The sequence below is a fragment of the Engystomops pustulosus genome, chromosome 5, assembly GCF_040894005.1.
Source record: "Engystomops pustulosus chromosome 5, aEngPut4.maternal, whole genome shotgun sequence".
NCBI lineage: Eukaryota > Metazoa > Chordata > Amphibia > Anura > Leptodactylidae > Engystomops > Engystomops pustulosus.
The window spans coordinates 144,766,408-144,793,976 of NC_092415.1; the positions used below are offsets into that span (position 1 = coordinate 144,766,408).

General features: G+C 38.5%; 1 protein-coding gene across 5 annotated transcripts in view; it reads left to right on the forward strand.

Annotated features, from left to right (window-relative positions):
- AOAH (acyloxyacyl hydrolase) overlaps window positions 1-23,977 on the forward strand; it is a 95,851-nt gene extending 71,874 nt beyond the window's left edge. For all 5 annotated transcript variants that reach the window (XM_072153309.1, XM_072153308.1, XM_072153306.1 and 2 more), the window contains 12 exons: window positions 301-349; window positions 4,021-4,115; window positions 6,117-6,208; window positions 7,797-7,879; window positions 9,004-9,040; window positions 9,626-9,700; window positions 13,488-13,660; window positions 15,034-15,092; window positions 15,461-15,520; window positions 16,084-16,180; window positions 19,764-19,840; window positions 23,765-23,977. In XM_072153309.1, the coding sequence (XP_072009410.1) occupies window positions 301-349; window positions 4,021-4,115; window positions 6,117-6,208; window positions 7,797-7,879; window positions 9,004-9,040; window positions 9,626-9,700; window positions 13,488-13,660; window positions 15,034-15,092; window positions 15,461-15,520; window positions 16,084-16,180; window positions 19,764-19,840; window positions 23,765-23,893 (1,026 nt within the window). In that variant the 3' untranslated portion in view covers window positions 23,894-23,977. The remainder of the gene's footprint in view (window positions 1-300; window positions 350-4,020; window positions 4,116-6,116; window positions 6,209-7,796; window positions 7,880-9,003; window positions 9,041-9,625; window positions 9,701-13,487; window positions 13,661-15,033; window positions 15,093-15,460; window positions 15,521-16,083; window positions 16,181-19,763; window positions 19,841-23,764) is intronic.
- The last annotated feature ends 3,592 nt before the right edge of the window (window positions 23,978-27,569 follow it).

The window sequence follows — 27,569 nt, forward strand, 5'->3', positions numbered from 1 at the left end:
ACAAATTCTTATTGAAATAGATGAAAGCAAAAACATTTTTAGCCAGAATAGCCACCTACAATATCAATTACCCATTGGCCGTGTATAGAGTGTATTGGCTGTGTAAAATACACAATAAATATATAAATGTAATTAAATGAGCAAGTACAGTTTTTTAGGTCATAAAAGAATATTCAGCTGATAATGGCCATGTTGTGCATGAGAGAATTATACTGGTTGTAATGTTTTTGTTTTTTTGTTGTTCTAAACTTCTATAATACTAAAACCAGTGAAAATTTTTTTTTTTTTTTCATAACAAAGGGATTCGACATGGAAGATGGTCTGCCATATGAGAAAAAATTCTGTGAAGGTTGTGCTAGATTTCTATATTTTGTGTAATGCTTTCATATCTATATAAATGGTACAGTAAGAAAAGATCCAAGCAGCACTAACAAAACAGAAAATGAGTAAACAAAAATAAAAAGCGGATGCACGCCTAAGAGGGCCGGGCATCAGGTCCTTCAATTACATAGACAAAGGAAAAAATGGCAGCACATCAGATTGTAGTGAAAAAAATACCTTAGTGGATTTATTCCATGTGAAAGAGCAATGTTTCGGCTCTAAACAGTGAGCCTTTCTTAAGCTGAATATCCATGATTGTGTACAGATATATAAACAAAATGGAGGAGGTCATGTGATCATTTTTGACCAATACAGACAAAGTGCAAAGTTCAAGCAATCATAATGCTGATAAAATTTACTAAAATACAATTATCAAAAAGATACATCATTAGATTAAAGTGCATGTACATGTGTCTCACCATGGTATATGTATGCAAATATAGTTTTAGCATACAACGTGATCATCCATTGAATATGTGTGAACACTGACATAGTAAAAGTTAAAAAAATCTTAAAAAATCCATAGCTAACAAGCCATAAACAAAGTCCCCATCGTCTCGCCACCTTATCTCAAAAGAAGAGCTAGTGATAGCCGTATACACCATCGCACAGGGCTGGCACGCATGGTGAAACGCACCCCGGGAATGGCGACCGCGGGTGTGCGGATCGGCACATTGTAAGTCTATGGGCAGAACCACTGCCAATCAAAAGACTGACAGCAGCTGATGTCAATAGACAAATAGATTTTCACTACAATCTGGTGTGCTGCCTTTTTTTCCCTTTGTCTATATAAATGGTACAGATATGTGTCATGATCAAATTTACATGTACAAGAACCCCAAAACAGGAAGCGTCAGACATTTATATCTTTATAGAATATAATCGATAAGCACCAGTACAGGTAGTTGAAGGGTTTTATGTCTTTTTAGAGGAAGTTGAAGGGTTAGTGAAGGTTTTACATTAACATAAAATATGGTACATGCATATGAATGTTTGATTTATAATACTCTTTTCAATCTTCAAATTACAGCTGTTATGTAAATTCTTGCTGTTTGGTAGGTGATCAAATACTTATTTCATGCAATAAAATGCAAGTTAATTATTTAAAAACCTAACAACATATTTTCAGCAGTTTTTTTAGATTCTGTCTCTCTGTAACGTCCGTGCCTAAACGTCGCTCTATCCGTAGTTGGCAGAATAGATGGCGTTTATTTGTGTGTGAACTGTGGCTTAGTTTTGTGTTTGGATTAACTGAGCCACACCCTGCTCCTTGCATTTCAGCCCTGCCCAGCAAGCGTTACTAGCCTGATGGACATTTTCCCCAGTGTGCTGCTGGAGGCGTGTCTGGGAACTGCCTTATATACCTGCCTATTCCCATCATACCTTGCTGTGTATCTAGTGCTCTTGCTATCTTGTTTGGTATTTTGTGTTTTGTATTCAATTCTGTACCTTTGCAGCCATCTTGGTTTTGACCCGGTTTGTTTGTCTCTGCTTGTCTGCCTGTATCTGTTGTTTGTCCCTCGGTATCGTTTACCTCCTAGTGTTATCCCGCTTTCTCTGTCTCAGACCTGTGTTAGTATTCTGTGCATCAGTGTGAACACTGGTTTATTCCTCTATTCCGGTTACCTGACCACTCCATGATCCAGCAGCTGCCAGACGAAGCAAGTTTTCCCTGTTATCTTGTAGGGTCACTCAGGGACTGTCAGTTAAGTTCCTGATAGTGGATGCTCCCTTATCAGGGAAGTTTATCTACTTTAGGCAGGGCCTTAGCCCGCAGGGACTTCGCAAGGTGAGTTCACCACGACTTACCTAGTCTGACAGCTAGCGCCAAGCCTGGTTGTGGTTGCGCAGTTTGCTGGACAGGTGCTGACATTCTCACAGTTGAATTGTACCTAAAATAAAATTACAGACCTCACCATTCTTTGTAGAGCGCAGTGTATCAAGTACTTATTTCCATATATACATTTATAAATATATACACTCACCGGTCACTTTATTAGGTACACCATGCTAGTAACGGGTTGGACCCCCTTTTGCCTTCAGAACTGCCTCAATTCTTCGTGGCATAGATTCAACAAGGTGCTGGAAGCATTCCTCAGAGATTTTGGTCCATATTGACATGATGGCATCACACAGTTGCCGCAGATTTGTCGGCTCCACATCCATGATGCGAATCTCCCGTTCCACCACATCCCAAAGATGCTCTATTGGATTGAGATCTGGTGACTGTGGAGGCCATTTGAGTACAGTGAACTCATTGTCATGTTCAAGAAACCAGTCTGAGATAATTCCAGCTTTATGACATGGTGCATTATCCTGCTGAAAGTAGCCATCAGATGTTGGGTACATTGTGGTCATGTTGGGTACATCGTGGTCATAAAGGGATGGACATGGTCAGCAACAATACTCAGGTAGGCTGTGTGCTCAATTGGTACCAAGGGGCCCAAAGAGTGCCAAGAAAATATTCCCCACACCATGACACCACCACCACCAGCCTGAACCGTTGATACAAGGCAGGATGGATCCATGCTTTCATGTTGTTGACGCTAAATTCTGACCCTACCATCCGAGTGTCGCAGCAGAAAACGAGACTCTTCAGACCAGGCAACGTTTTTCCAATCTTCTACTGTCCAATTTTGATGAGCTTGTGCAAATTGTAGCCTCAGTTTCCTGTTCTTAGCTGAAAGGAGTAGCACCCGGTGTGGTCTTCTGCAGCTGTAGCCCATCTGCCTCAAAGTTTGACGTATTGTGCATTCAGAGATGCTCTTCTGCCTACCGTGGTTGTAACGGGTGGCAATTTGAGTCACTGTTGCCTTTCTATCAGCTCGAACCAGTCTGCCCATTCTCCTCTGACCTCTGGCATCAACAAGGCATTTCCGCCCACAGAACTGACGCTCACTGGATGTTTTTTCTTTTTCGGACCATTCTCTATAAACCCTAGAGATGGTTCTGCATGAAAATCCCAGTAGATCAGTGGTTTCTGAAATACTCAGACCAGCCCTTCTGGCAACAACAACCATGCCACGTTCAAAGGCACTCAAATCACCTTTCTTCCCCATACTGATGCTCGGTTTTAACTGCAGGAGATTGTCTTGACCATGTCTACATGCCTAAATGCAGTTGCCGCCATGTGATTGGCTGATTAGAAATTAAGTGTTAACGAGCAGTTGGACAGGTGTACCTAAAAAAGTGGCCAGTGAGTGTATATATTCTGTTTAAGGAAATTTAGAGGTTTATTGTCCTTAGATAAAGTAATGCACACTAAATCTATTGTATGCTCTCTAACTGTATACAAGAAACACCAAAACACTCCAGTTAGTTTATAATAGTATGTGAAAGCTGCAATATAAATAAAGTAGCTAGTTTATTTTCAACTAGTTTACAGAATATTTTTGTGATGTAGTTACATTAAGGAAAAAGAGCGAAAAGAGTATTATAAAGCAAACATTCATAAGCATGTACTATATTTTATGTTAATGCAAAACCTTTACTAACCCTTCAATGGCATGGTAATAACTCATACAGCTCCAATTTGGCTATTGTTAAGTGATGTGTTGTGTTCTTCAACTCTTCTTAAGAGAACATGGTCACTTCAGTCTCCTGCAATATTGTTTTCTAAACTCTGAAAGTATTCTGCAGGTACTGACTCGAGAGGTATCATAATATTAGGAGATTCTGCTGCTGCCCATTTCCACATACCACCAGAGTGGATGACACCGCTAAATATGTCTAAGGTTTGTATGTATCAGCTATAACAAAGCCCTGTATACACACATTATATCCTCATGTCCATCACATCTGTCTTTACATGTAGCACAACATTAATCTACACAATGTTCTATTGTAACAAATGCTTATCCCTATAATAGAGTGTGAAATGGAGATAAAATGAGACGTCATACACACACTCTTGCCACATTTCTGTCATTATTCTCCACAAAAATTTCACATCATCTAAAAATAACAGTTTCAGTGGAGCAGTCACCCACCATGAATTTGTCTTCCTCTGGAAAGATTGATATATTTCTTTTTATCCGATGCACCATGTGTGCACAAGAAATCTAGAGAATACATCAATTCTCCTCTGCTCTCCTATAATCCATTACATGACTGTTCTGCATGCCTGTGGATATCGACCAGTCTTTGGTGAATAAATCTTTTGTCTTTGTTCCTTTCTACTTTATCAACTTACATATATTGTGCACAATTGTTTCAAATACTATAGTTCTCAAAATAGTTCTTAAACATTATTATATTTACTATATTTCATGCAAAAGAGCAGGTATTTGGGACCATTAGAATTTGTTGGATAGATTTTTTTTTTTTGTAGTACATCTTTGTCCAAAAAGATAAATAACATACATAACAGTTATGTCATTTTGTGTTGAATAGGTGTTCATTTTGTAGAAATCATCCAGTTTCAAGAATTAAAATGACCCTGCTCTACATTAGGATGACCAGCTTAGAAGGGTCTATGTTCTGGATGGCCACCCTGCACAGTTAACCCCTTAATGACTTGGCCATTTTGCACCTTCCTGACACGACCCTTTTTTTTTGTGTCACTATAAGTGGGGATAACTTTGGAAAACTTTAACATATCCAGGCGATTTTAAGATGGTCAGGAGAAGAAAAGCATCAATTCTGTACTGGATTTTTAACTTTTTTTGCTGTTCACCGTATAGCCTAATAATCATGTTCTCTTTATTCTATGGGTCGATACGCTTACGGGCATACCATACTTAAATATTTTTTTCTTATGTTTAGCTAAATTTGCCATATAAAACCCTAATGTGGGGAAAAATATATCATTTTTGCATAGCCGTCTTCTAAGTGACATGACATTTTTACTTTTTTGGCTACAGAGCTGGTTAATGGCTTGTTTTTGTGGGACATGTTGTACTTTGCAACACTATCATTCTGGGTTCATTATTGAGTTTTTTGTGCAGTTTTTTGGCAGTTTTTTACGTTTTTTTTTTTTTATGGCGATCATCGTACAGGTTCAATAATTATTTAATTTCTACGGGTTGTTACAGATGCGACAATACTATATATATGGGGTTTGTGTTTTGATTTTTTTACCGTTATATGTCTCTTTATATGTTGTGGGGCTTATGGACATTTTTATTGATTTATTACTTTATTTTTTATTGAAAAACATTTTTTTTTACTGTTTTATCCCACCATGGGATATGAACAAGCAATCATCTGATTGCTTGTTCATGATAATACTCTGCAATACTGATGTATTGCAGGGTATTAGCATTGTCTGACACTGTTCCTTTAAGATGACGCCATAGACGCCATCTTTCAGGCAGTGCATGCAGACAGCTCTGGGGTCCTGATGTCAGCGGTAAATCACCAAACTGACATCGCCTCAGCGCCGTACTAGTACAGAGTGCTAAGGGGTTAAGTACTCAAAGCAGAAGGCCTTAGAAAGATAGAAAGTATATTAGAAATTTTACTATAGTCACCTCCACTATTACAATGAAAATGGTGACAAATTTTTAGTTACACTTTGAGTCTGGACTCTCCTTTAGTAGTTGCAAATTTGGCAAAGTAAATCTTAGGTGCAAGTGAATTGAAGGCATCTTTAAAAATAGTAGAATTTTCAGCTTTTTTTCATTGAAAAAATGAAGGTCACTATAACACGTCCTCTGCTGAGCCCAATGTTACTGTATTTTTCTGCATAACATATCAAGTATCTTTTAAAATGATTACTTGTATTTCTTTTTTAGAACTCATTTTCAAACCTTGCACTTGCTATTTCCAATGAATTGGACTGGCCTCAGTTTTCTATGTATACAGGATTTCAGAACTCAACAATAGGGTAAGATCGGGTATATCTCAATAAATTAGAATTTCAGCAAAAGGTTATTTTTTTAGTAACTCAATTCAAAAAGTGTAACTCTATGTTATATATATTATATAGAGTCATTACAAACAGTGAACTTTTAGAAGTGTTGATGATTATGGCTTGCAGCCAAGTAAAACCCAAAAGTAATTGGCCCACATTTATTAAAGCTCCTACACCATTTTAAAATCTATGTATTAAAATCTATAAATTTGGTATCCCATTGATTTTATCGACCTAAAGAATAAAGTAGACATGTCATTTGGGGAGCACAGTGAAAGACGTTAAATTATACTGCATTTGGAATTTTTTTCCCGCTTCCTAGTACACGGCATGGAATAATAAATACTGTTACTGTCATGAACCCCCCACACCGGAGTCCAAGCACGGGGTGTACTTACGCCAGGGAAGCTTGAAAATTAACACGTAAGCTCCACCCACTTATGCAAAATGGCTTCCTTACGCTAATTCCTGCTCTCAAGCACTTAGCACACCCAGTCAACACAATTCTCGTGTCAGGGAGACCAAACACTTCCGTATCCCAGACACTATACACCACACACGCACAGCCCCCGCTGTGAATGTGACCTGACTCAAGGTTTAAAATTGTGTTAAAAGGTTTCTTAATTATGTCATATCTTCTTCCATGGGTCTCCTGAGAAGAAGATATGACTACCACATTTCCCAACATAAGATAACAAATCCAACAATATCAAACATCCTTATGAAATGTTGGCACTCTGAAATCCTTGGTGCTCGACAACCCAGGATAATCAGATAAGGCTGATCACAGATTTGTTGACCAGAAATTGAAATATTTGATTTATGACAAGGTTTTGTTTGAAGTATAATTTTGCCATATCCTTGAGTAGCCATTTTAAGTCACATGGCTGGAGTCATGATGTCTGGGTCAATTAATATTCTATTGAAGGGACAGAGGAAACCAAATAAGCTTACTATTGATAGGACAGGAAAATCTCAGAGGGTGGTGGGAGCAGTTGGTCTATGGACCAGGTGCTAATTATGTTATCTTATAGGGCAACGGTAACTTCCCCTTAGCACATAAAAAGGGCCCTCATATCCCATAATTTATTACGGTTGCTATGAAGTGCAAATTGTTAGGAAGAAAACAAGCCCTCACACAAAGCTCTCTACATGGAAAAATAAAAAAAGTTATGGATCTTTGATGGTGGGGAATGAAAAATGAAAAAACGAAAGAGGGCCTCTGCTTTAAGGGGTTAATACTTGGTCAGGGCTCCTTCTGCATGCATGATTGCATCATTGCAGTTTCCCATGGAGGGAATCAGCTAATGGACAGCAGAGGTGTTATGGATGCCCAGGTTGCTTTGATAGCAGCCTTCAGCTCATGTGCATTGTTTGGTCTGGTGTCTCTCATCTTCCTCTTGACAATACCCCAAAGATTCTCTATGGGTCAGGTGAGTTTGTGAAAAACTTGATGCACTATCTACCCTCGATGTAATGTATGCAGACTTATCTTGACAGTATAAAGTATAATAACACAGAATATTCTCCATATTATACTGTATTTTGTTATTCTCTTTAGGGGGTGGACACAGTCATTATATCTACGGTTAAGAGATTGGAACCGCTGTAACCACAGAGATTACCAGAACATAGCTAGGAATGGTATGTATGTACATAAAGAGAAATACCAAAATGTTAAATGTTATACAATAACTATTTAAAAATCTGAAGTTTTAGTGCTATATTTTTTTACACTCCTGCACTGTTTTTGAGATTTTCCCATGAAACAATGGCTGCTCCATCTACCATCATATTAACTAATGGTAGACTGCCATAACTCACATGCTCGTCATCTCTTCAAGGGGTTGGCACAGTTTTTTCATTATATCCAGGAACGGCACCAATGTTATAAAAACAAGTTTATAAAATTATGTAAATTAGCCACAGCCACTCTTGGTTCTGTTGGCTTTTAATTTATGCACAGCCCCACTATTTCCATTCTCGCATGGTCCTGTACGTTAATCTTGCATACATCCGGACATGTCACAATCAACAAGTGGGACCAGGCTGCAATGAATGAGTGATGGTGTGTATAAATTAAAATCCAGCAGAGCCAATAAGTGCTCCTTTGACATAGGTCAGAGTGCCTGCTGCTCATTTGCATAATTTTATAAACTAATTTTTCCTGGATATAATAAAAACGGTGCCCACCTCTGGATTAGATGAGGTCCACATGAGTTATGGCAGTCTACTGTCGATAAATCTGATGGTAGATGTCCTTTAAACTTGTGGTTATGATTGCCCTTTTTGGTCCAGCTGAAGGCCACAGTAAACCTGGAATGGTGTGAGGTTTAAATAATCTTCTCTTTCTCTGTTTTAGAAGCTTCTGGGAAGATGTTCTTTCCATATGGTCCAGTGTACTGAATGAATAATATCTGCAGGATAGATAAACTAATCTTTTTATATACATTAAAGCTATGACACACTCGGGCAGATTTATCAAGCTGTCTGAAAGTCAGAATATTTCTAGTTGCCCATGGCAACCAATCACAGCTCTCCTTTGAAATATTCATGAGCACTGGTAAAATGAAAGCTGAACTGCAATTGGTTGCCATGGGCGACTAGAAATATTCTGACTTTCAGACACTTGATAAATCTGCCCCATTGTATCTTTTTTTTGAACCTTAGGTTGAACTTCAGTTTTTCATGTTCCTTGCCATTATCCAAGTTTTTACCAATAGCCTGAAGTAGCTTACCCTGTATTATCCTTTCATATGTCTTAACAGGAGGATCATCCCGCAATTTAGAACATTTTTTGAAAAGGTAATCCAGAGTTTTCTGATGACTAATAGGAATAGATATTGCTTTGGAATATGAATCACCATTGTAACTGTATTAAGGTGTCATACACACAAATGCATGCATATCATGGGCGACAAACACTGGATCAAGTATCATTGGTTTGAGAGGTCTGCTCACATACTAATGACCGTAACAAAGACTGCCCAAGCCAAAACATGATTGTTTGCGTAGCTGCACTGCAAAGCTGCCAGCTTATTAGCATAATTTTTACATTTCATTTTGGTGTACCTACCACAATCTAAAGGTTTAAAATGCATGCTATCAAATGGTAGATTTCCTTGATTGATTGATTTTAATCTTTCATGAGGCACATCCCTTGGCTGTGATAGAGTAGTCCATTTATTGAAGGACACTTAACCTGTTCCTTGCTGGGTGCAGATTAATAATAGTGGCATATCCCTGACACACCCAGAAGCCAAAACTGAAATATACACCAGCTAAATACTTTCAGGTATAATTTATGCCATTACAATGACCACGCAGTAATCTCCTTGGCGGAGCAGTATAAATAATGTTTACATTGATACACAGTATCTCTCTTTTCAGTATGACAAGAGATCAACAGTTGGATAAACCTGCGGTAGTTTTTTATGCAATGATTGGCAATGATGTCTGCAATGAGTAAGTATCAAGGTGCTTAAATATATATTCATATTATGTAGCTATTGTATAAAAGAAAATTCCATTGTTATATTCCTGCAAATTAATTTGTTAGTGTACAAGGGGTGAGTCTCTATCTGCTGTATATTCATTTTCTTCTGTTGCATGTCAGTCTTTCTTAACCGGTTAAGGACCGGGCCCTTTCCCGTTTTTTCATTTCCATTTTTCACTCCCCACCTTCAAAAATCTATAACTTTTTTATTTTTACACGTAAAAAGCTATGTGATGGCTCTTTTTTTGCGTAACAAATTGCACTTCATAGTGATCACATTGAATATTCCATGCCATGTACTGGGAAGCGGGAAAAAAATTCCAAATGCAGCAAAAATGGTGAAAAAACGTATTTGTGTCGTATTCTTGTGGGCTTGGATATTACGGCTTTCACTTCACGCCACAAATGACGCATCTAATTTATTCTTTGGGTCAGTACGATTACAGGTATACCAAATTTGTATAGGTTTTATAATGTTTTCATACATTTACAAAAATTAAAACCTCATGAACAAAAAAATTTTTTTATTTTGCCGTCTTCTTGTGCTTATAACTTTTCCATACTTTGGTGTATGGAGTTGAGGGTGGTGTCATCTTTTGCGACTTTTGATGATGTTTTCAATGATATTATTTTTAGGACTGTACGACCTTTCAATCACTTTTTATAGAATTTTTTTTTAAATGGCAAAAAAGTGCCAGTTTTGACTTTGGACGCGTTTTTCCGTTACGGGGATAAACGCAGTGAAAAACCGTTATTATATTTTGATAGATCAGGCATTTTCGGACGCGGCGATACCTAATGTGTTTGTGATTTTTACTGTTTATTTATATTTATATCAGTTCTAGGGAAAGGGGGGTGATTTGAATTTTTAGGTTTTTTTATCATAATTTTTTTTTTTAACTTTTTTTTATTTTTACTATTTTTCAGACTCCCTAGGGTACTTTAACCCTAGGTTGTCTGATCGATCCTACCATATACTGCCATACTACAATATGGCAGCATATGGGGATTTTACTCCTCATACATTACAATGTGCTGATAGCACATTGTAATGAATGGGTTAACCCGAAGTAGCTTCGGGTCTTCGTGAGACCCGAAGCTACCATGGCGACGGATCGCCGCTCCCCGTGACGGATCCTCGGAAAGATGGCGGCGCCCACTGTTTGAAGCCGCCGGCAGCTTTGCCGGCGGCGATCAGCAAGAAAACACCCGTGATCGGTGCCGGCACTGATCGCGGGTGTTACCGGTAAGCCTTTGCTGCAATATGCAGCAGAGACTTACCGGCTATGGAGAGGGCTCGGCCCGCGAATACACGGCGGGCGGTCGCGAACTGGTTAAAGGAGGTGGTGGGTGGGGTAGAAAGAAGGATGGGGTGCACAAGCAGAGGTGATCACATCCCTGGTGAGCTGAGAGCTAACATGAACTTGTTGTTCCCTACATAATTATGAAGGTAGCTATTTCTGCTATCTGGGGCTATTAAGAAAAAAAAAGTAGGGTATAGGGCAGTGATGGCGAACCTTTTAGAGAGGGAATGCCCAAACTACAACCAAGACTCACTTATTTATCTCAAAGTGCCAACACATAAATTTAATTTGAGATTTATACTCCCTTCTGACACCAATAAAGCATAAAATAGAAGAAATTTGGATAATCATTGTAGCTTTGCTCCAGGGTCCCCTAAACAGGAAGAATTGCTGGAGCAGTAGCTACAATGATAATCCAGATCTGTCCACACCTTCACACTCCTCCAGTAGTCCCAGGTAGAGCTGTCACTTTAAAATATATCTGTACACAGCAAGTCCTGGGTTGTCTGGGACTGCAGGAAGATAGCTGGAGTCTTCTCTGGTAATGGCCTGAGTGCCCACCGAAAGGGCTCCGAGTGCCACCTCTGGCACCAGTGCCATAGGTTAGCCACCGCTGGTATAGGGTGTAGAGAAGCTGTTACATAACTTTTTGTGGATGGTGGTGCTTTTGCTAGATACATAAATTTTAGCCCAAGTTCACACTACCGTCGGCATATCCGTTCTTTATGTCCTTTAAAAAAAAAAAACTTATAATAAATAAAGTTAGATAAACTGACAGTGACTGATGATATAGTGTCTGTTTATATAGCTGATACACTAAGGTTTCCTAGTTAAAAAAAATGGACATTTGTCTTTCAATTAGTATTGTTTTTTTTTTTTCTGAAGAATCATTTTTTTAATTACGGTACACTTTTTCACTTTCACTTTTCACTTTCAATACTGGTAGGTAGGTAGGAAGCACTGAGATTTCATTTTTCAATTAGATTTTTTTTTTTTTAAATCTTATGCCCCTCACATTATGAATATAATAACATAATATTTGCTTAGCCGAGTTCGCAACAGGCACGACAATACCATTTTGTGTTTTTTTTTTCTTTTCATTTATTCAATTTGTTTAAACATACTATGGAGCTCATTTATCATATGCTGCAGCAAAGTGCTCCAGGCTCCTGGTAAATCCTGGCCGCTGTGCCAGCGGGCATTTCTATACCAGGTCTGACCTGGCCTAAACAGGTGCAGGATATAACCATTGCAAAACAGGAACACCCCACAACATTACCTATGGGTGTCAAAAATGTTTTTACAGAAGGTCACATTAGCATTATGATGGTTTGCAAAGGCCAACTTCTATATAGAAGTAGTAATAGAGTAATAGAGACACTACAGAATTCTGTTTTTTTTCTCTACCTGCTGCCAACAAATCTCCACCCATAACATAGTCCATTTTTCTTCAACTATCCACTGAGTTCATACCCAGAAGAAACATTATCCGTGTTCCCCATCTACCACCACCAATGGCCACCCTCCACCCTCTTCTAGATCAGAACCTTCCTCCTCTTAATCCAAAAGAGAAAGAGCACATAGTGGGATGTAAAAGAGGAGAACAGCGGGAGAATGTCAAGAAGAGATTGATCAGAGCAAACGTGTCAGGAGGAGAGCACTAAGTAGGTACGGAGGAAAACCAAATGGACAAAGAGGAGGAAGGTACTGAGGATGGAGAATTGTGGCAGCAGATGGGAAAATAAGTAAAATATCTGTGGGGCATATTGTTGGCAGTAGATGCCCTCCAAGTAATGGTCATTTTTTGTTGTTGTTAGGAATAGGGCAAAAATGCACAAAGGGGCGAACTTTGCACATTGTTTTAGGTGAAAACTCCTTGCACAAGTATTTAAGAAACATCAGAGCCACATTTGTGTCGCACGTGACCGTTTTGTGGCGCGGCTGCACTATTCTTCATGCGACACAAATTTCACAAAATATAATAATAAAAAACTTAAATGACTTCATATTCTGCAGCTCTATACAGAACATCACATATACAAACAAAATAAGAGTATAGGTGGTGCTCTACTTAAGAACACTCGACTTACATACAACCCCTAGTTACAAACGGACCACTGGATGTTGGTAATTTACTGTAATTTAGCCTTAGACTACAATGATCAGCTGTAACAGTTATCACAGGTGTCTGTAATTAAACTTTATTGTTAATCCTGGTTCTTATGACAATCCAACATTTTTTAAATCTAATTGTCACAGAGATAAAAAAAAAATTGACTGGAGTTGCAATTATAAAATATACAGTTATGGCTTGCATACAATTTCAACTCTAGAACAAACCTACAAAACCTATCCTGTACGTAACCCGGGGACTGCCTGTATTAACATAGTCAGATGAAACAATAGGAATATATCCTATGAAAGGAAATAATCATTTTCACTTGTCCCCTAGATCTCCGGATACACTAAACCACATGACAACCCCTGAGGACATGAGGGCATATGTCATGAACGAACTGAAGTACCTAGATATGAATTTGCCTAAAGGAAGTCATGTGATTTTAATGTCGCTAGCAGATGGACGATCTCTCTGGAATAACTTACATGATAGATATCATCCATTAGGTAATCTATACATAAAAAAGTGTTTTCTTGGCAAAAGTATAAATTCGAGTATGTAATATTGGAGGTTAAAACATGGGCATATATCAGAACACTACCAGAAAAATAGCACGTTGTCCAGAGTTAATAATAGTTAATTAAACTTTTTATTGATTAATAGGGATACGCATTTCAACTCCGGAATGGCGTCTTCATCAGGCCAAAAATACAGCAGCCAAAAGACAATAATAATAATCAAGCGGCAAGCATAGCTAAATAAAAAGAAAGTAATGCTAATAGTAATAATAAGAATAATAATATATTTGCAGACATGGCCAGGTTAAGGTTGATGGGGGGCCCCTGGGAGCAGTGCCGCAGCCCATCGCTCCCAGTTTCAGAGAGCGACAGCCAGCTCGCTGTCTAGAAGTGCCAGCATCACAAGTCAGACACTGTCATCTGGTGGGGGCCTCCTGTGGTGGCAAGACGGTGGGGGTGACGGGACATAAGCCCCAGGAGCCACGCCTGTAATCCGGCCCTGTTCAAAGAATAAATATTTAGTTCATAGCTGATAAATTATAGGTAAATAATTTAGTTGATAAATAAATAAGGCATAAATAAAAAGGATATTATTTTGAAAGCTAGATAAAACCCCTTTGTGACTACATTACTATTTAATATCCCCTTAGTGCTTACACTTAAAGGAAACCTACCACTTCTGATGGTAGGTATTAGATGTAAACACCGGGCAGCAGCTGAGCTGGTGCCCGGTGTTTACATCTAATACCTACCATCAGAAGTGGTAGGTTTCCTTTAAGTGTAAGCACTAAGGGGATATTAAATAGTAATGTAGTCACAAAGGGGAGTATGAAGCTGCGGGAGCTACAGGAAGGGGCCACAGAGGGGGACATTATACAGTGTGAAGGCTGATGAGGGAGGTAGCATCAAGGGCTTTTTGTGATGTGAAAACTCAGTTGTATACTGTAGAACTGATGCTGGCAGTGGGAGTGCTAGAGCTAGCCAGAAGATTAATAAGTGGTGACTCTCAGAGTGCACTGCTGGGGAACATGGGAATTGCAGTAGAGAGAACAAGGCCAAAACATGAAGGAGCACCCGCAAAGCACTTTAAGACTTAGGGACCACTCTGATAAGTGCCAAAGTAGCAGCATACCTGCATAATGTCAATCCATGCCTCATTGTTCTGCTACTTCTATTATTTCAGGGAAATAAGCTCATGCCACAATTGAGAATTCACAAGATCAGCTCTCATAGAGGTTTTATGAGAGCTACATTAGCGGCACTATGTGGCTCTGTGATTTTTGTTCATGCTCTGGTGTGATAGATTTCATTTTCTGTTTCTATGATTGATGGATTGCAATGTAATATTTTACCTCTAACAGGGCAATTAAATAAGGACATCACATATGAACAATTCTACGGCTTCCTGACTTGTATGAAGGTAAAAATGTAAAGCTTTGATTCAAAATAAAAGATTACTATGAAATCGCAAAAGAGAAGTTAGACTGGAATTAGAAGGAATTATAGCAATGCAGACGCCAGCAAAACTCTACAGATGTACAACGTAATGTTTTTCTACAGTTTAAATAACTGAAGCTGAAGATTTTCTATATTCTGTATTGATTTGCTAGTAAAGGTGCATTTTGGTGAAAAACTGCAATAAATTATACCAGCTCTGGTGTCTCCATGAAAAGTAAAAAGCATTGACATCTACAGCCTCTATCTTTCATGTCTCATTGATTTGTTTGCTTTGAATTCTCCCTCGACTACTTTTATTTGAAATTATTCCCTATACTGCTCTAATTATAGAGTAATCCTTGTGAAGGCTGGATGACCAAGAATGAAACTCTTCGCAACCTAACCACTGAGGTAGGTGTCATGCTTTACAGAATGTATACTGTTTGTATCTATTTCTGCTATAATGAATAGAGTTGTTGTAATGGTCATAATTCATTAGATGACTCAGTTTATGTGAATAACCCGTCTACGAAGTAGGGTTTCCCAATTCAGACTTGTTATTAAGGGACATCTATCACCAGGATGAAGTATTGTACACCAAGCACACTTACATGCTAGTGTTTGTCCCCCTCTGGCAGCATCTTTGATCGTCTTTTAGTTTCTTATTCCCTGTCTTTTACAAAAAATCTTTTTTAATCTAGCTTTTAATCATGCAAATGATCCTGAGAGGTTCCAGGTTCCATAGATGTTAATGGAGCCTGGAGCCCCTCACGCTCATTTGCATAAAGCCTGTCCGAGGGAGCACACACCAGTATGTAAGTGTGCTTGGTTTCCATTTGGTACATGGCAGTAGATGTCCTTTAAGAAGGCATATTATTAATAATACATCTTTGCAACCAAAATCCTATCTAACCTTTGAAATAATGTTATTATTATGTTCATTATGGATAATGTTGTTTTACTATCAATCTTAGAGAGCTGAGCAGCTGTCCAATGTTCTCCGGGAAATATCAACTTCTGCAAAGTTCAACAATTTTGGACTTGGTTACTTTGAAAATCTTTATCAGAAAGGTAACACTTGTTGCTTGTACTGACTGTAACATTAATGAATGACCTGATAAATAACATCGGTAATTCATAAGGGGAAGAAGAATGCATACAAACCAATATTCACATATAAATGTAACCCCACCTAGGCCTGATAAGCTGGGTAGGGTAGAGGAGGGCAAAGGAACTGCACTCTATTACATGACTTGCACACAATAGGAAAGGGATATTATAAATAGGGTGGTCTTTGGGCAATAGGGGCATTATAAGAGGGCAGTTATGTAACATTTTCTATCCATTTTTTTAATACATGTATATATATGTAAATATTTTTTACATTTCCTTACTCTGTTTATGTGCTCCTCAAACTGTTGCTGTCTTTAGCCCCACATTTATAGTGTTCACTGTGTAGTATTAGAGCCCCCCTATTGTGTTTAACAAATTAATAGTGAACCCCCTACATCAATAATTTCCTAAAAGCCCCCTCATTGGTGCCCCATTTATGCTCTCAAATTCATTTGCAATTATTACCCACAAAACCCATCTTGCACTGTGAATGGACTTATTCCAGTTTGTGCAGTCAATGGCTTTGCAGGAGCAGGGGCAGTAGCATTATTTAATGACACAATCCTGTGTTGGATTCCTTCCTGGAACCTGGTATTCTACAGGTCTGAGGCCTACAAGAAACTGCAGTGTGCCTTTCGTGGAACTTTATTCAATGTCCTAAATTTGTTATGGCTATCCCCCGTCTCATGGAAACCACAGAAGGGATCCTCTGGGGCTACAAATTATGCATGTGTGTTTAAAGGGAATCAAACCTCAGGGTTTGGGTAGCAACCTGTAATCATGGGTAGTGCCTGTAATCATACATTATTAGCAGCTGTGGAAAAGCATTTATGTTCCAGGATTGTAGCTGGACTTGGAACCTCTGGTGCACTGGTGTGTGAGATCTCTTCACTGGGATCGGGAAGCAAGAGCTCTCCTTAAAAAGAGGACCAATTAAAAGCCAATTAAGGCTGTTTTGCAGTCATGTAGAGACTTAACGCTATTCAGGCTCCACTGGGGGATTCTGGGAAATATGCAAATATGTTCCAGAGCATTGCCTCTTTTGGTTACCATGTAAGACAGCCTCCTTAATGACATGCTGCAGAATTAAAGCCAAACCAGCATATATACTCCAAAAGGAACAGATTAGTAACTTATGTAGATGTCTTCCTATTAAAATTAATGTTTACAATTATGCTAATGAGTCTTAAGGGCTCTAGGGGGTGTTATAAGAGCCCCTGTAACTGTGCCTGTGCTGTAGCTTCACAGGCTGTTTTACTGTTTCCCCCTCTGCTCCCTCAGCACTTCCCGGAGGGAAGGGAGCCTATGTTGTAATCTCAAAGCAGCAGAGTAAGGCCCCTTCCACACTTGCGTTGCAGATCATGTCAGAGTCTGATTAGGATGCGATCAGGGTTTGGTCAGTGAAAAACTGATATTTTGCATCAGAAATCAGTTTTCAGAGTTTGTTTATTGTCTCAGTATTTCACAAGCTATTTTTTGGTGTTTTCAATGCATTTCCAGCGTATTTTTCATGCGCAGATGACGCACGTGAAAAGGACTCCGCTCTATCTTTTCTATGGCAATTGATTCATGAAAAACCCATTGCACTTGCATTACACTTGCATCTGTCTCAGAGTGCAATGCGTTTTTGATGCATCTCCATAGACTTGTATGGTGTGTTTTTCAAGTGCGTGACCTGCAAAAGTAAAGCAAGTCGAGATTTAAAAGCGCCTTAAAAAAAGCTCATGTGTGCTTGAAAAAGAATGCAAGTGTGAAAAAACCCATTGATTACAATGGGTCAGAGTGCAATGCAAGTTCTGCAAGTCAAAAGCGTCAGCACACAGTTGGAGGGGGAAGTTCTAATGAACAGTGTAACAGCCTGTGAAACCTGCAGCACAGAGGGGTTCTGGTAATGCCCCCAGAGACCTTTGGGGTTAATTAGCATAATTTTAAAATAAAGACTACCACAGTCACAATATCTGGATCTAGGAGTAAGTGCCTCTACTTTATCATACTTGATTTTGATGGTAGATTTCCTTTGAGTATAACAGCCAATAACAGTCCTGCATCCAGTAACATAATAGATAGCCCATGGGGAAACCCCACAGACCCCATTATAAACTTTTCAATTCATCATAAAGAAGTGCGGAACATATCCTCATCATTTTTCATATTCTCTATTTGTGCTTTAATAAAATGTTCAGCTTTTATTTCACAGGTAAAGATTCATTACTATCTCATGTTCCTGGGAATTATCTCGCCAGGTCCCTGGCTTAGAAATATTTAGGAGAGATGCCGTATCTCATTCCAGCCACTCCATGTCCCCTTGCCATAAGGCATTTCTTGTACAAAAAGAGCTTGTTTACGTTTACCCATAAGACTTCTACATTTGCATGAAAAGCCGGGGTTATATTATGTGGTTCTATGAAAGAGAACAAAGTTAAATGCTTTTGCATGCTCCATTCCCTTATCCAATTGTCTATAAGTGGATGCATCAAGTCTGACTTAATGGGACGGAACTGGAATTTAAATATTTCATAGAGGCGGAATGTATTCCTGTCCTCTTGTATCACTTTGAAGTGCAATAAGCTTTGTTTTACAGTCATTTCCACCCATCTCTGCCTGCTGGGTTCATGTACATAAATATCTTTAATCAAACTAATGTCTTGCAGTATTTCCCTTACAAATGGATCTTTTTTCTTATAACTTAATCTTCTTCCTGCGTATTGCTTGCGGTATGTGTTCTTTAAGTATAACTTATAACAGGAAGTATAAAGGATAACACAGTTTGATAAAAATGTTCTGAACATTATTAATAATAGTGCAATGTTCACCATCTTAGGGAAGATGGAAAATCACTTTGCACCTAAGAGTTGATAATTACCATTGCCCTGGTAAATATATTTTTTAATAAAGTTTCTAAGCTATTAATGATGAAAATACTGCGAGAATTCAGGCATAAAAATATTATAAGCTTTAACTCAACACAGTCTTTTCTAGCAATATCTGTAGTTTATCTTTTGATCTATCTTTAACATATGGATTTATTTACACAGAGAAATACACACCTGGTAAATCTCCTTAAAACGAAAAAAAAAATTACTTTTTTTAATGATATGATTACACTCTAAATATAAAATACTTACAGTGAGAAGTAAGTGAGGTATAACCTGAAGTACATGCTATAGCTGAAGTTATGCAAGTTATACGTGAAGATATAAGTGCACAGAGCGACTATGACTCGGTGCCATCAGTTGTAATAATTGATTATAGGTTAAAGTGGCTGGAGATCTACTTTAATAAGTTCTCTGTGGATTTTACTGATGGCCTGTTCTTGAGATATAGGCCATAGGTATTTGACCAGCAGGGTTTGATCTCTCTGTGTAACCATGAATCAATACAATGAAGAGGCCACAACACCTCCACAAGTAGACCAATCCATTTCCTAGACGCTACAAAAGTGAATTTATAATTAAGAAATATTTGGGGAACTGTTTACTTCATTTGGTAATATATTATCATTCAGCTTTTTTTTTTTTTTTTTTTTTTTTTTTTAAATCAGTGATTGCAAAATGGAAAAGCTTGGGAGGACAGCCGTGGGAGCTGATGGAACCAATAGATGGATTTCATCCCAATCAGGTATTGGAACCTACTGTGTGAAAATAGTCTTCATTAAGTCATAAATGTAGTACTTTCATTGGATTCTCTGTAAGAATATAGAAAGTATAAAAAAAATTGGTTGTCATCTTACAAAAAATGTGTAATTCATGTGCCTGTTATCACAATCACAAATATTAGGTAACTGCATTAATAGACTTAGCCTATGCATCAGCGTCATTCGTTTCCAGCAAAAACATTATGGTTTTCAATGTTTTCCTTTTCTTCCAAATTTCTAAACTGGCATAAATGCACATAATCTCTCAGGAATCCCAAGATTAAAACAGACAGCAACTATGTACTTGTTCTTTTACATGAAAGCATGTTATTCCAAGTAAGGTATTCATATTGATGCTTCGGGGAAATGTTCTTGCTGTTTACTTTCAGTAACAGTCCAGTCAATATCAGTTGTAATTTGTCCTTGATATTTCTAATTAGTGTTTTTATTGACTGAGAGTCTAATTCTAAATAACATTTTTTACATTCCTTAGATACAGTTGTTACTTGTTACATTTTCATATCCACTCTATGGCATCATTACTAGGTAAATGTTAGTAGGTTTTTGCTGGTGTGATAATTAAAACTTAAAGGGGTTTTCCATTTCAGCAAATAAATGTTATTATTTGTATAATGAAAAGTTATACAATTTTTAAATATACTTTCTGTATCAATTCCTCACGGTTTTCTAGATCTCTGCTTGCTGTCCTTCTATTGAAAGCTTCATTATTTATTTCCAGTGGACAGAAATTTGACCATGGTCACACAGGTGCACGGCTCGTTATATCACACAGCACTGATTACTCTCTATGATACTAACCAGCTGCACACCTGTGCGACCATGGTCAGATTTCTGTCCACTGGAAGTAAACATAGAAGCTTTCTATAGAATAACAGCAAGCAGAGATCTAGAAAACCATGAGGAATCGATACAGAAAGTGACATGGAAAAATGTATAATTTTTCATGATGCAAACATTAACATTAATTGGCTGAAATCAGAAGTTGAAAGAAAAATAAATGATTGTGGCTTGTGCTGAACCATAAACCAAAAACATAGTTTGTGTTTTTCTTGATATGATGATTTGATGCTCACTTATGAGGGAGAACCAAACAATATTTCACAGTGGATTCATGTTCCTACATACATTAGATATAATTAATACCTGTAGGAACCTGCCAAGGTGAAAAAACATTAATCCGCTGTTAAATATTGTATAAGTCTCCCTTAACCCCCTTAGTGACGCGCCTGTAAAGGCTCTAGTGACCGGACATTTTTAGTGAATTTTCGTACATGGCAATTTAAGGGCTTTTAAGGGATTTAAAGGAATTTTTTTGCATGCTACCTTATAATTGTTTGATGTGTTTTCTTAGGGACACATAGTGCTAGTTAAAATGTTAAAAGTTTAAGGATTTTTTAAAAATTTTTATATGGGGTTAAGTGGAAAAAAGGCTTTTTTTGTAATTTTATAGTACATATTTTTTAAAATTTTCAAATCAACTCAAAATAAACATTATTAATGAATTCCCTATTTTGTTTCGGTAGTTTTGATATGTAATATGTATAGTCTCGGGCAAATGGGACGACTATGGCAATGTTTTTTTTAGTGAAGTGAGGTTTTTTTTTTTAATTATATGGGGAAATGTATTCATATTTTTTTTGTGTGTGTATATGTATATATATAATTTTATTATTATTATTATTTTATTTTATTTTTTTTTCTTTATATGTCCCCATGAGGTCATAAAAGACCCCTGTGGGATATTTTCACAGTTTTTTTTAAGAGGAACAGGAAACGACCACCTGTGACTGGTGATGTTGATCAGAACTGTACTGGGTCTCATTAGACCCGGAGTGTCATGTGACTGGCAAGTCTATAGAGCCAGCGGCAATACCAGCTTTGATTCCTAAAAACGTTGCCGCAGACTCTGGACCTGTGCCCGCTTATGTCTAAAGTCAGCGGGCAGGCAGAGAGGAGTTAAGCTACGTTTTTAATAATCTATAATAATAATCTTTATTTATACCATCAAATTCTGTAGCGCTTTACAGATTCTGGGAAACATACAAATGAAATAAGACATTACAGAGTAAAAATAGTCATGAGAAACAATAGTGAGGGTTCTGCTCGCAAGTGCTTACAGTCTATGGGGATGAGGGGGGCGACAAAAGAGGTATAAGAGCTTGTATAATGGTCCAGCAATTTTTATAAGGGGATGGAATAAAAATAATTTACTAAATAAAAAACGCTGCTGCTTGAACCAGCCAATTGTATAACACAAGTCACAAGCACTTTTTTTTCTTTGAACTTTTATTTAAATAAACGATAAGTTTTAATATTCACGCTAGCAGTACATTAGGCCACTTTTATTGAGCAGGATCTTATCTTGGTTAATCCCTGAGCTGAGTGGTTTTGCTGAAAAAAACTATTATAACATTCAGGACCTTGGGAAAGCTGGGACAGCATGGCTCCCAAGATAAACACATTACACACGGGAGCTTGGAATTACAAATGGCTGCTAAGTAAAGCATGACTAGTCAAGCACTAATCAACCTGAGCTAATCATACACAGCAGCTGGGGGATGGTGCGGCAATTGATTATTCTGTTTGGCAGGGAGAAACTGATTGCATCATCCTCTCCTGCAGAGAGAACCTCTCCTGCTTCAAGAAGGGCTGAACCAGCCATAGAAGCGGCAGAGCTTTATTATCATAATGTTATATCTGTTTTATAAGCAAAACCACTCAGCACAGAGATTAACCAAGATAAGCTTCTGCATCAGTGTAGCTACAGCATTCTCAAGGTATGTTTGCTTCATAATGCATCAAATCAAATGGTTACTTTGCTTTAAGTTTCTGAAATTGCCTTGTCTGAGACTATTTACGTATTGGGTTTTTACCACAAAACTAATTGGGCCCTATCCACATTCAGAAAACTTGCATAGACTCCATGATAGATGCCCCCCAAAGTGTTAATCAAATAAAAAAGGTATATCAAAATATATACAAATTAATATAAAAGAAATGACATTCACAATAGGCTGGTTCTACATAGTGTAAGGAAAATGTGAAGAGATAGATAGGAGGAAGGGGTGGAATCAGAAAGATGCCATTCAAATGAGAGCTAGAAAATGAAGTAGGAACATAATGTAGTAAAATGGGAAATATACCCATAGAGGAAACATTTTGGTCCTGGAGGTGGAGGATCATGGCCGTAAGTTTATCAACTTTTCTAGACAAAGCATCACCATTAATGCTTGTGGTACATGGCTACATTGTGCGAAAGGGACAGATCACTTTAATAATAATAAATCCTTATTTATATAGCACCATCACATTCCGCATGTGGATGGCTTTGATTAGAGAACCATACAACATTTGGACAAGAGAGTGTGTGGTACTGCCGGTACTGACAGGTCTGTATTTCTGTACTGATTACATTCACTTGGATAAGACCTACCCCCTCAATGAACAAACCCATAGGTTAAAAACAGTTAACCTTTGTGTTCTCTAAAATGCATTTTGTTACAGTGGTAATGCAGAAAATGATGCATACGGAGGTGTTTATACTTTCTTGGTTCAGGATAGTGATGGGTTTGTACAAGACCAATCTGGTACAAAGAGCCAAAGACAGTTGGCTCCCAGCAGTGAGCTGATTAGCTCAGTTAAACATGTCTCTTTATATGTGACCCCACCCCTAACCAAAATCCACACCCCTTTTTATCATGGTTATATTTATTTATAATATCATACATTCACGTTGGAAGCCATTCAATTCTTTTCAATAGATTGTGAGTTAAATCAGCTGCAGCAGCCTCATCCAGCCCCCTCAACCCTCCCCACTATTATAAACTACTGAAATAACACAAAATGCTAACAATGCATTTTTAAAATCACCTTCTGTTTTCTTCTAGATTGCATCAGCTATTGGAGCAGAAGTAATATGGGAGGAGTTATTACAAAAACAGCCTGATATTTTTGGAAAGCAGAACCCTTTCAATGAAGAAATTGTAAAAATATTTGGAGATCAAGGTGGACACTAAGGATTGATTAAGGATAGATTTTTATTCATTTTACTGCTATTCACGGTGTACTTTGTAAAAATAAAGTTTTGTGATAAAACAGAATTCAAGAAATATAAATTATTGTTTGAACATGTAACACAAATGATGGCAGTGGGATTCCACTTTATTCAACATCCATATAGAAGCGGCTAGTAAGGAAAATAAGTGCACATGACACCACAGGTATATCCTTTTTTTGGCTTTTCCAGTCGGCTTTCTCTTGAACAGTTTTTTCTTTTGGAAAAAGTCAGAAAAAAAGCCAACACCGTATCATACTGTAATACCTGTAATTGTATCTTTGTCTTTAAAGGGAATCTGTCACCCAGCAAATCGCTTATAAATCACCAAATACAAGTTATATGTGCTTTTTTATGGTTTCTGCATATGTGTTCTGTCCAACGCTACCTTTATAATGAAAAATATATGTGGACAGTAACCAGTCAGGGGGCAGTAGTCAGCCATACATCCTCCCTCCTGGCCGCCTCATCAGGTAACCCCAGCCTCCATACCAGGGTGGAGCTGCTACCGGCCCTGCCTCCTTGTTCTTGGTCTTCTACCCGTCCTCCCGCGGTCTTGTCTAAAAACTTGCAAATGCGCAGTGTGCATGTCATTCCTCCTCTGGCCCTGTGCGATCCCAGGGGGAGAAACATTTGCGTTTTTCACGCATCGATTGCCATAGAAAAGATAGAGCTCAGTCCTGAGTCCTTTCACGCGCATTACCTGCGCGTGAAAAACGCATTGAAATTGCATTGAAAACGCACATGAAAAACTGAGACACTGAACAAACTCTGACTGAAAACTGATTGCACTTTGATGCAAAATGCGCGTTTTTCACTGACCAAACTCTGATCGCACCCTGATCAGACTCTAACGTGATCTGCAACGCAAGTGTGGAAGGGGCCTAATTCATCACAACTGCGAGAAATGATCATGAAATTCTGTGTCTCATTGAGAAGAATCTTCATTATATACTTATACCTACCATCATACTAAAGCGGATAATATAAAGACTATAATATTGTTGACCAAAATGAAGGAAAGATGTAGGATATCACATTGAAATATACTGCAAGCATTTATTTGGACAAATGTTATTTATATAATTGGTCATCATTTATTGTGTTTTAGTTCCTTTTGTTTATTGAGTTTTATTCAGGATTGGTCATTATGGTGTGGCTGCATTATTTTGGTCCTGTAGAGCGGTTTAATTACCGTATATTCCGGCGTATAAGACGACCTGGTGTATAAGACGACCCCCCTACTTTCCTGTTTAAAATATAGAGTTTAAGATATATTCGCCGTATAAGACTACCCCTTTTCCAACGCATACAAAACACCGGTAAAAATTTAAAAAAAAAACAGATTTGAATTTAACACGGTCCTTTTTTTAATGTAAATTCTTATGACATGCAGGTATATACAGCAGGAAAACTGTCGCTCATAAACATAAGGCATACAACAACAACATTACCATTACAGCACAGCCCCCAGTAGTATACAGCACAGCCCCCAGTAGTATACAGCACAGCCCAGCCCAGCATTAAAAAAAAAAAAAAAACTTATATACTCACCCTCCGGTGGCCCCGATGTGCTGCGCTGCTCCCCCGATGTCCGCGCCGTCTTCTTTCTTCTGCTGGGCGCCACCATTGATCTTCACTGGCAGGCGCCTAGTATGACGCGCCGCTGCTGACGTCATACTAGGCGCCGCCCCGGGGAAAGACATGGCGGCGCCCAGCAGAAGAAAGAAGACGGCGCGGAAGACTGAAGACGAGCCTCGCAGACATCGGGGCCAGAATCGAGGGTGAGTAGACATCGAGGGTGAGTATGCGCCGCTATCGCTGTGAAAACACCCACTTACCGGCTATGGAGAGGGCTCAGCCCGTGAGCCCTCTCCATGCACCGGGACCCGACCGCCGCCGTGAATACACGGTGGGCGGTCGGGATTACCGGCGTATAAGACGACCCCAGACTAGACAGAAGATTTTTCTGTCTTCAAAAGTCGTCTTATACGCCGGTATATACGGTAGTAATATTATTCTTTGTACAGGCGGTCCCCTACTTAAGGACACCTGACTTACAGACAACCCATAGTGCAGCTTTCTGAATACTTTACTATAGTCCCAGGCTGCAATGATCTGTAAGGTGTCTGTAATGAAGTTTTATTGATAATCCTTGGTCCCACTACAGAAAAAATGTTTAACCTCACATTGTCACTGGGGCAAAAAAAAAGTTTTTATCTGGATCTACAATGGAGGTTGTAATGGAGGTATTATGGAGGTTGTAAAATAACAATTTGAGGGGGATAATATTTGGTCTTGGCTCCAGTGATAAGGTTTATATATTTTTTTGTTCTGTGGGTTAGGCCCCTTCCACACTAGCGAGTGTGATGCGATGAACTCGCATCACACTCGCAACGCAAGCTGCCGGGAACGCACGGCCCGAACGCTGCACCGCGGGAGTGAACTCAGCATGTCAGTTCACTCCCGCGGTGCAGCGTTCGGGCCGTGCGTTCCCGGCAGCTTGCGTTGCGAGTGTGATGCGAGTTCATCGCATCACACTCGCTAGTGTGGAAGGGGCCTTAGGGCTTATTTTCTGGGGATGTCTTATTTTATTTATGACTAAGAATCCACATTTATTTTTTGACCAACTTTTTTTTTAAATTTGTTAAAATATAATCACATCATCATCTTTTGAGACATCAGCATAACGTTCCATAATGAATTCCATTGTTAATTTCTAACTCTATTGCCATTAGAATTATTGGACCCAATGACCATCATGGGCACTTTCTTTGTACAAGCTTCCCTTGTCCATGTAGTGGATTACACTGGCACCCTCTTCCCAACAACTCCCTCCTTCTCCAAGCAACCTATAGAACAATTACTGGAGGGGGCAGAATTCAAATTGTGATATCTTCTGAACTGTGGCACCTATTAACAAAGTTCTGGTATATTTATAAAGAGGACAATCTCCCCTTTAACATATTTCTACATGCCACAGTTAGAGATATTCACTGTTAAAATTAATGTCAAAGGTGGGAGTTGTATATGAATATTACACTAGAAACAATCTATCCTTAAATGAGAGATTCTTCTCTTTAAAATGACACCAGAACGGTTTATTGGTCCCATGATTGAGAAGATATAGCAGTTTGTATTTTTTGGGATAGGATTTATATTTCAGCACCACACTGAAAAATCATGCCACTGCCTATTTTCAGAGAAACTCAGAACAATATTACAAATACAATGTATTGAGGTTTTCATTCAGTATCATTTATATCAAAAGCAGCTACTCAGGGCTGCCATTGAGGTCTACTGTGCATGGCCATGGTGTGGTGAGCAGCTACAGCTTCCTATGAAGACGGGAGGAGTGAACAGGGCTCACCTTTCCAAATTTCCACCTGGCTGAAAACCAGAAACCACAAACCTGGCCCAGTTTGCAGCCCTTTTTTATACACTTGTGCATGAGGACTATGAGGTCCCATGTGTCCTGAAATGGTTCCCTCTCCTCTAGCAAATAAAGTGTAACATTTTTATGTATTCTTTTTAGGGGGCCACTCTGGCTTTCAATCTTTGAATTGCAGCGGTTGAAATCCCCAATAAAAATTCTCAGCATATAGTAACGTTTGCTGCAGAAAATTGCTAACTTAAAA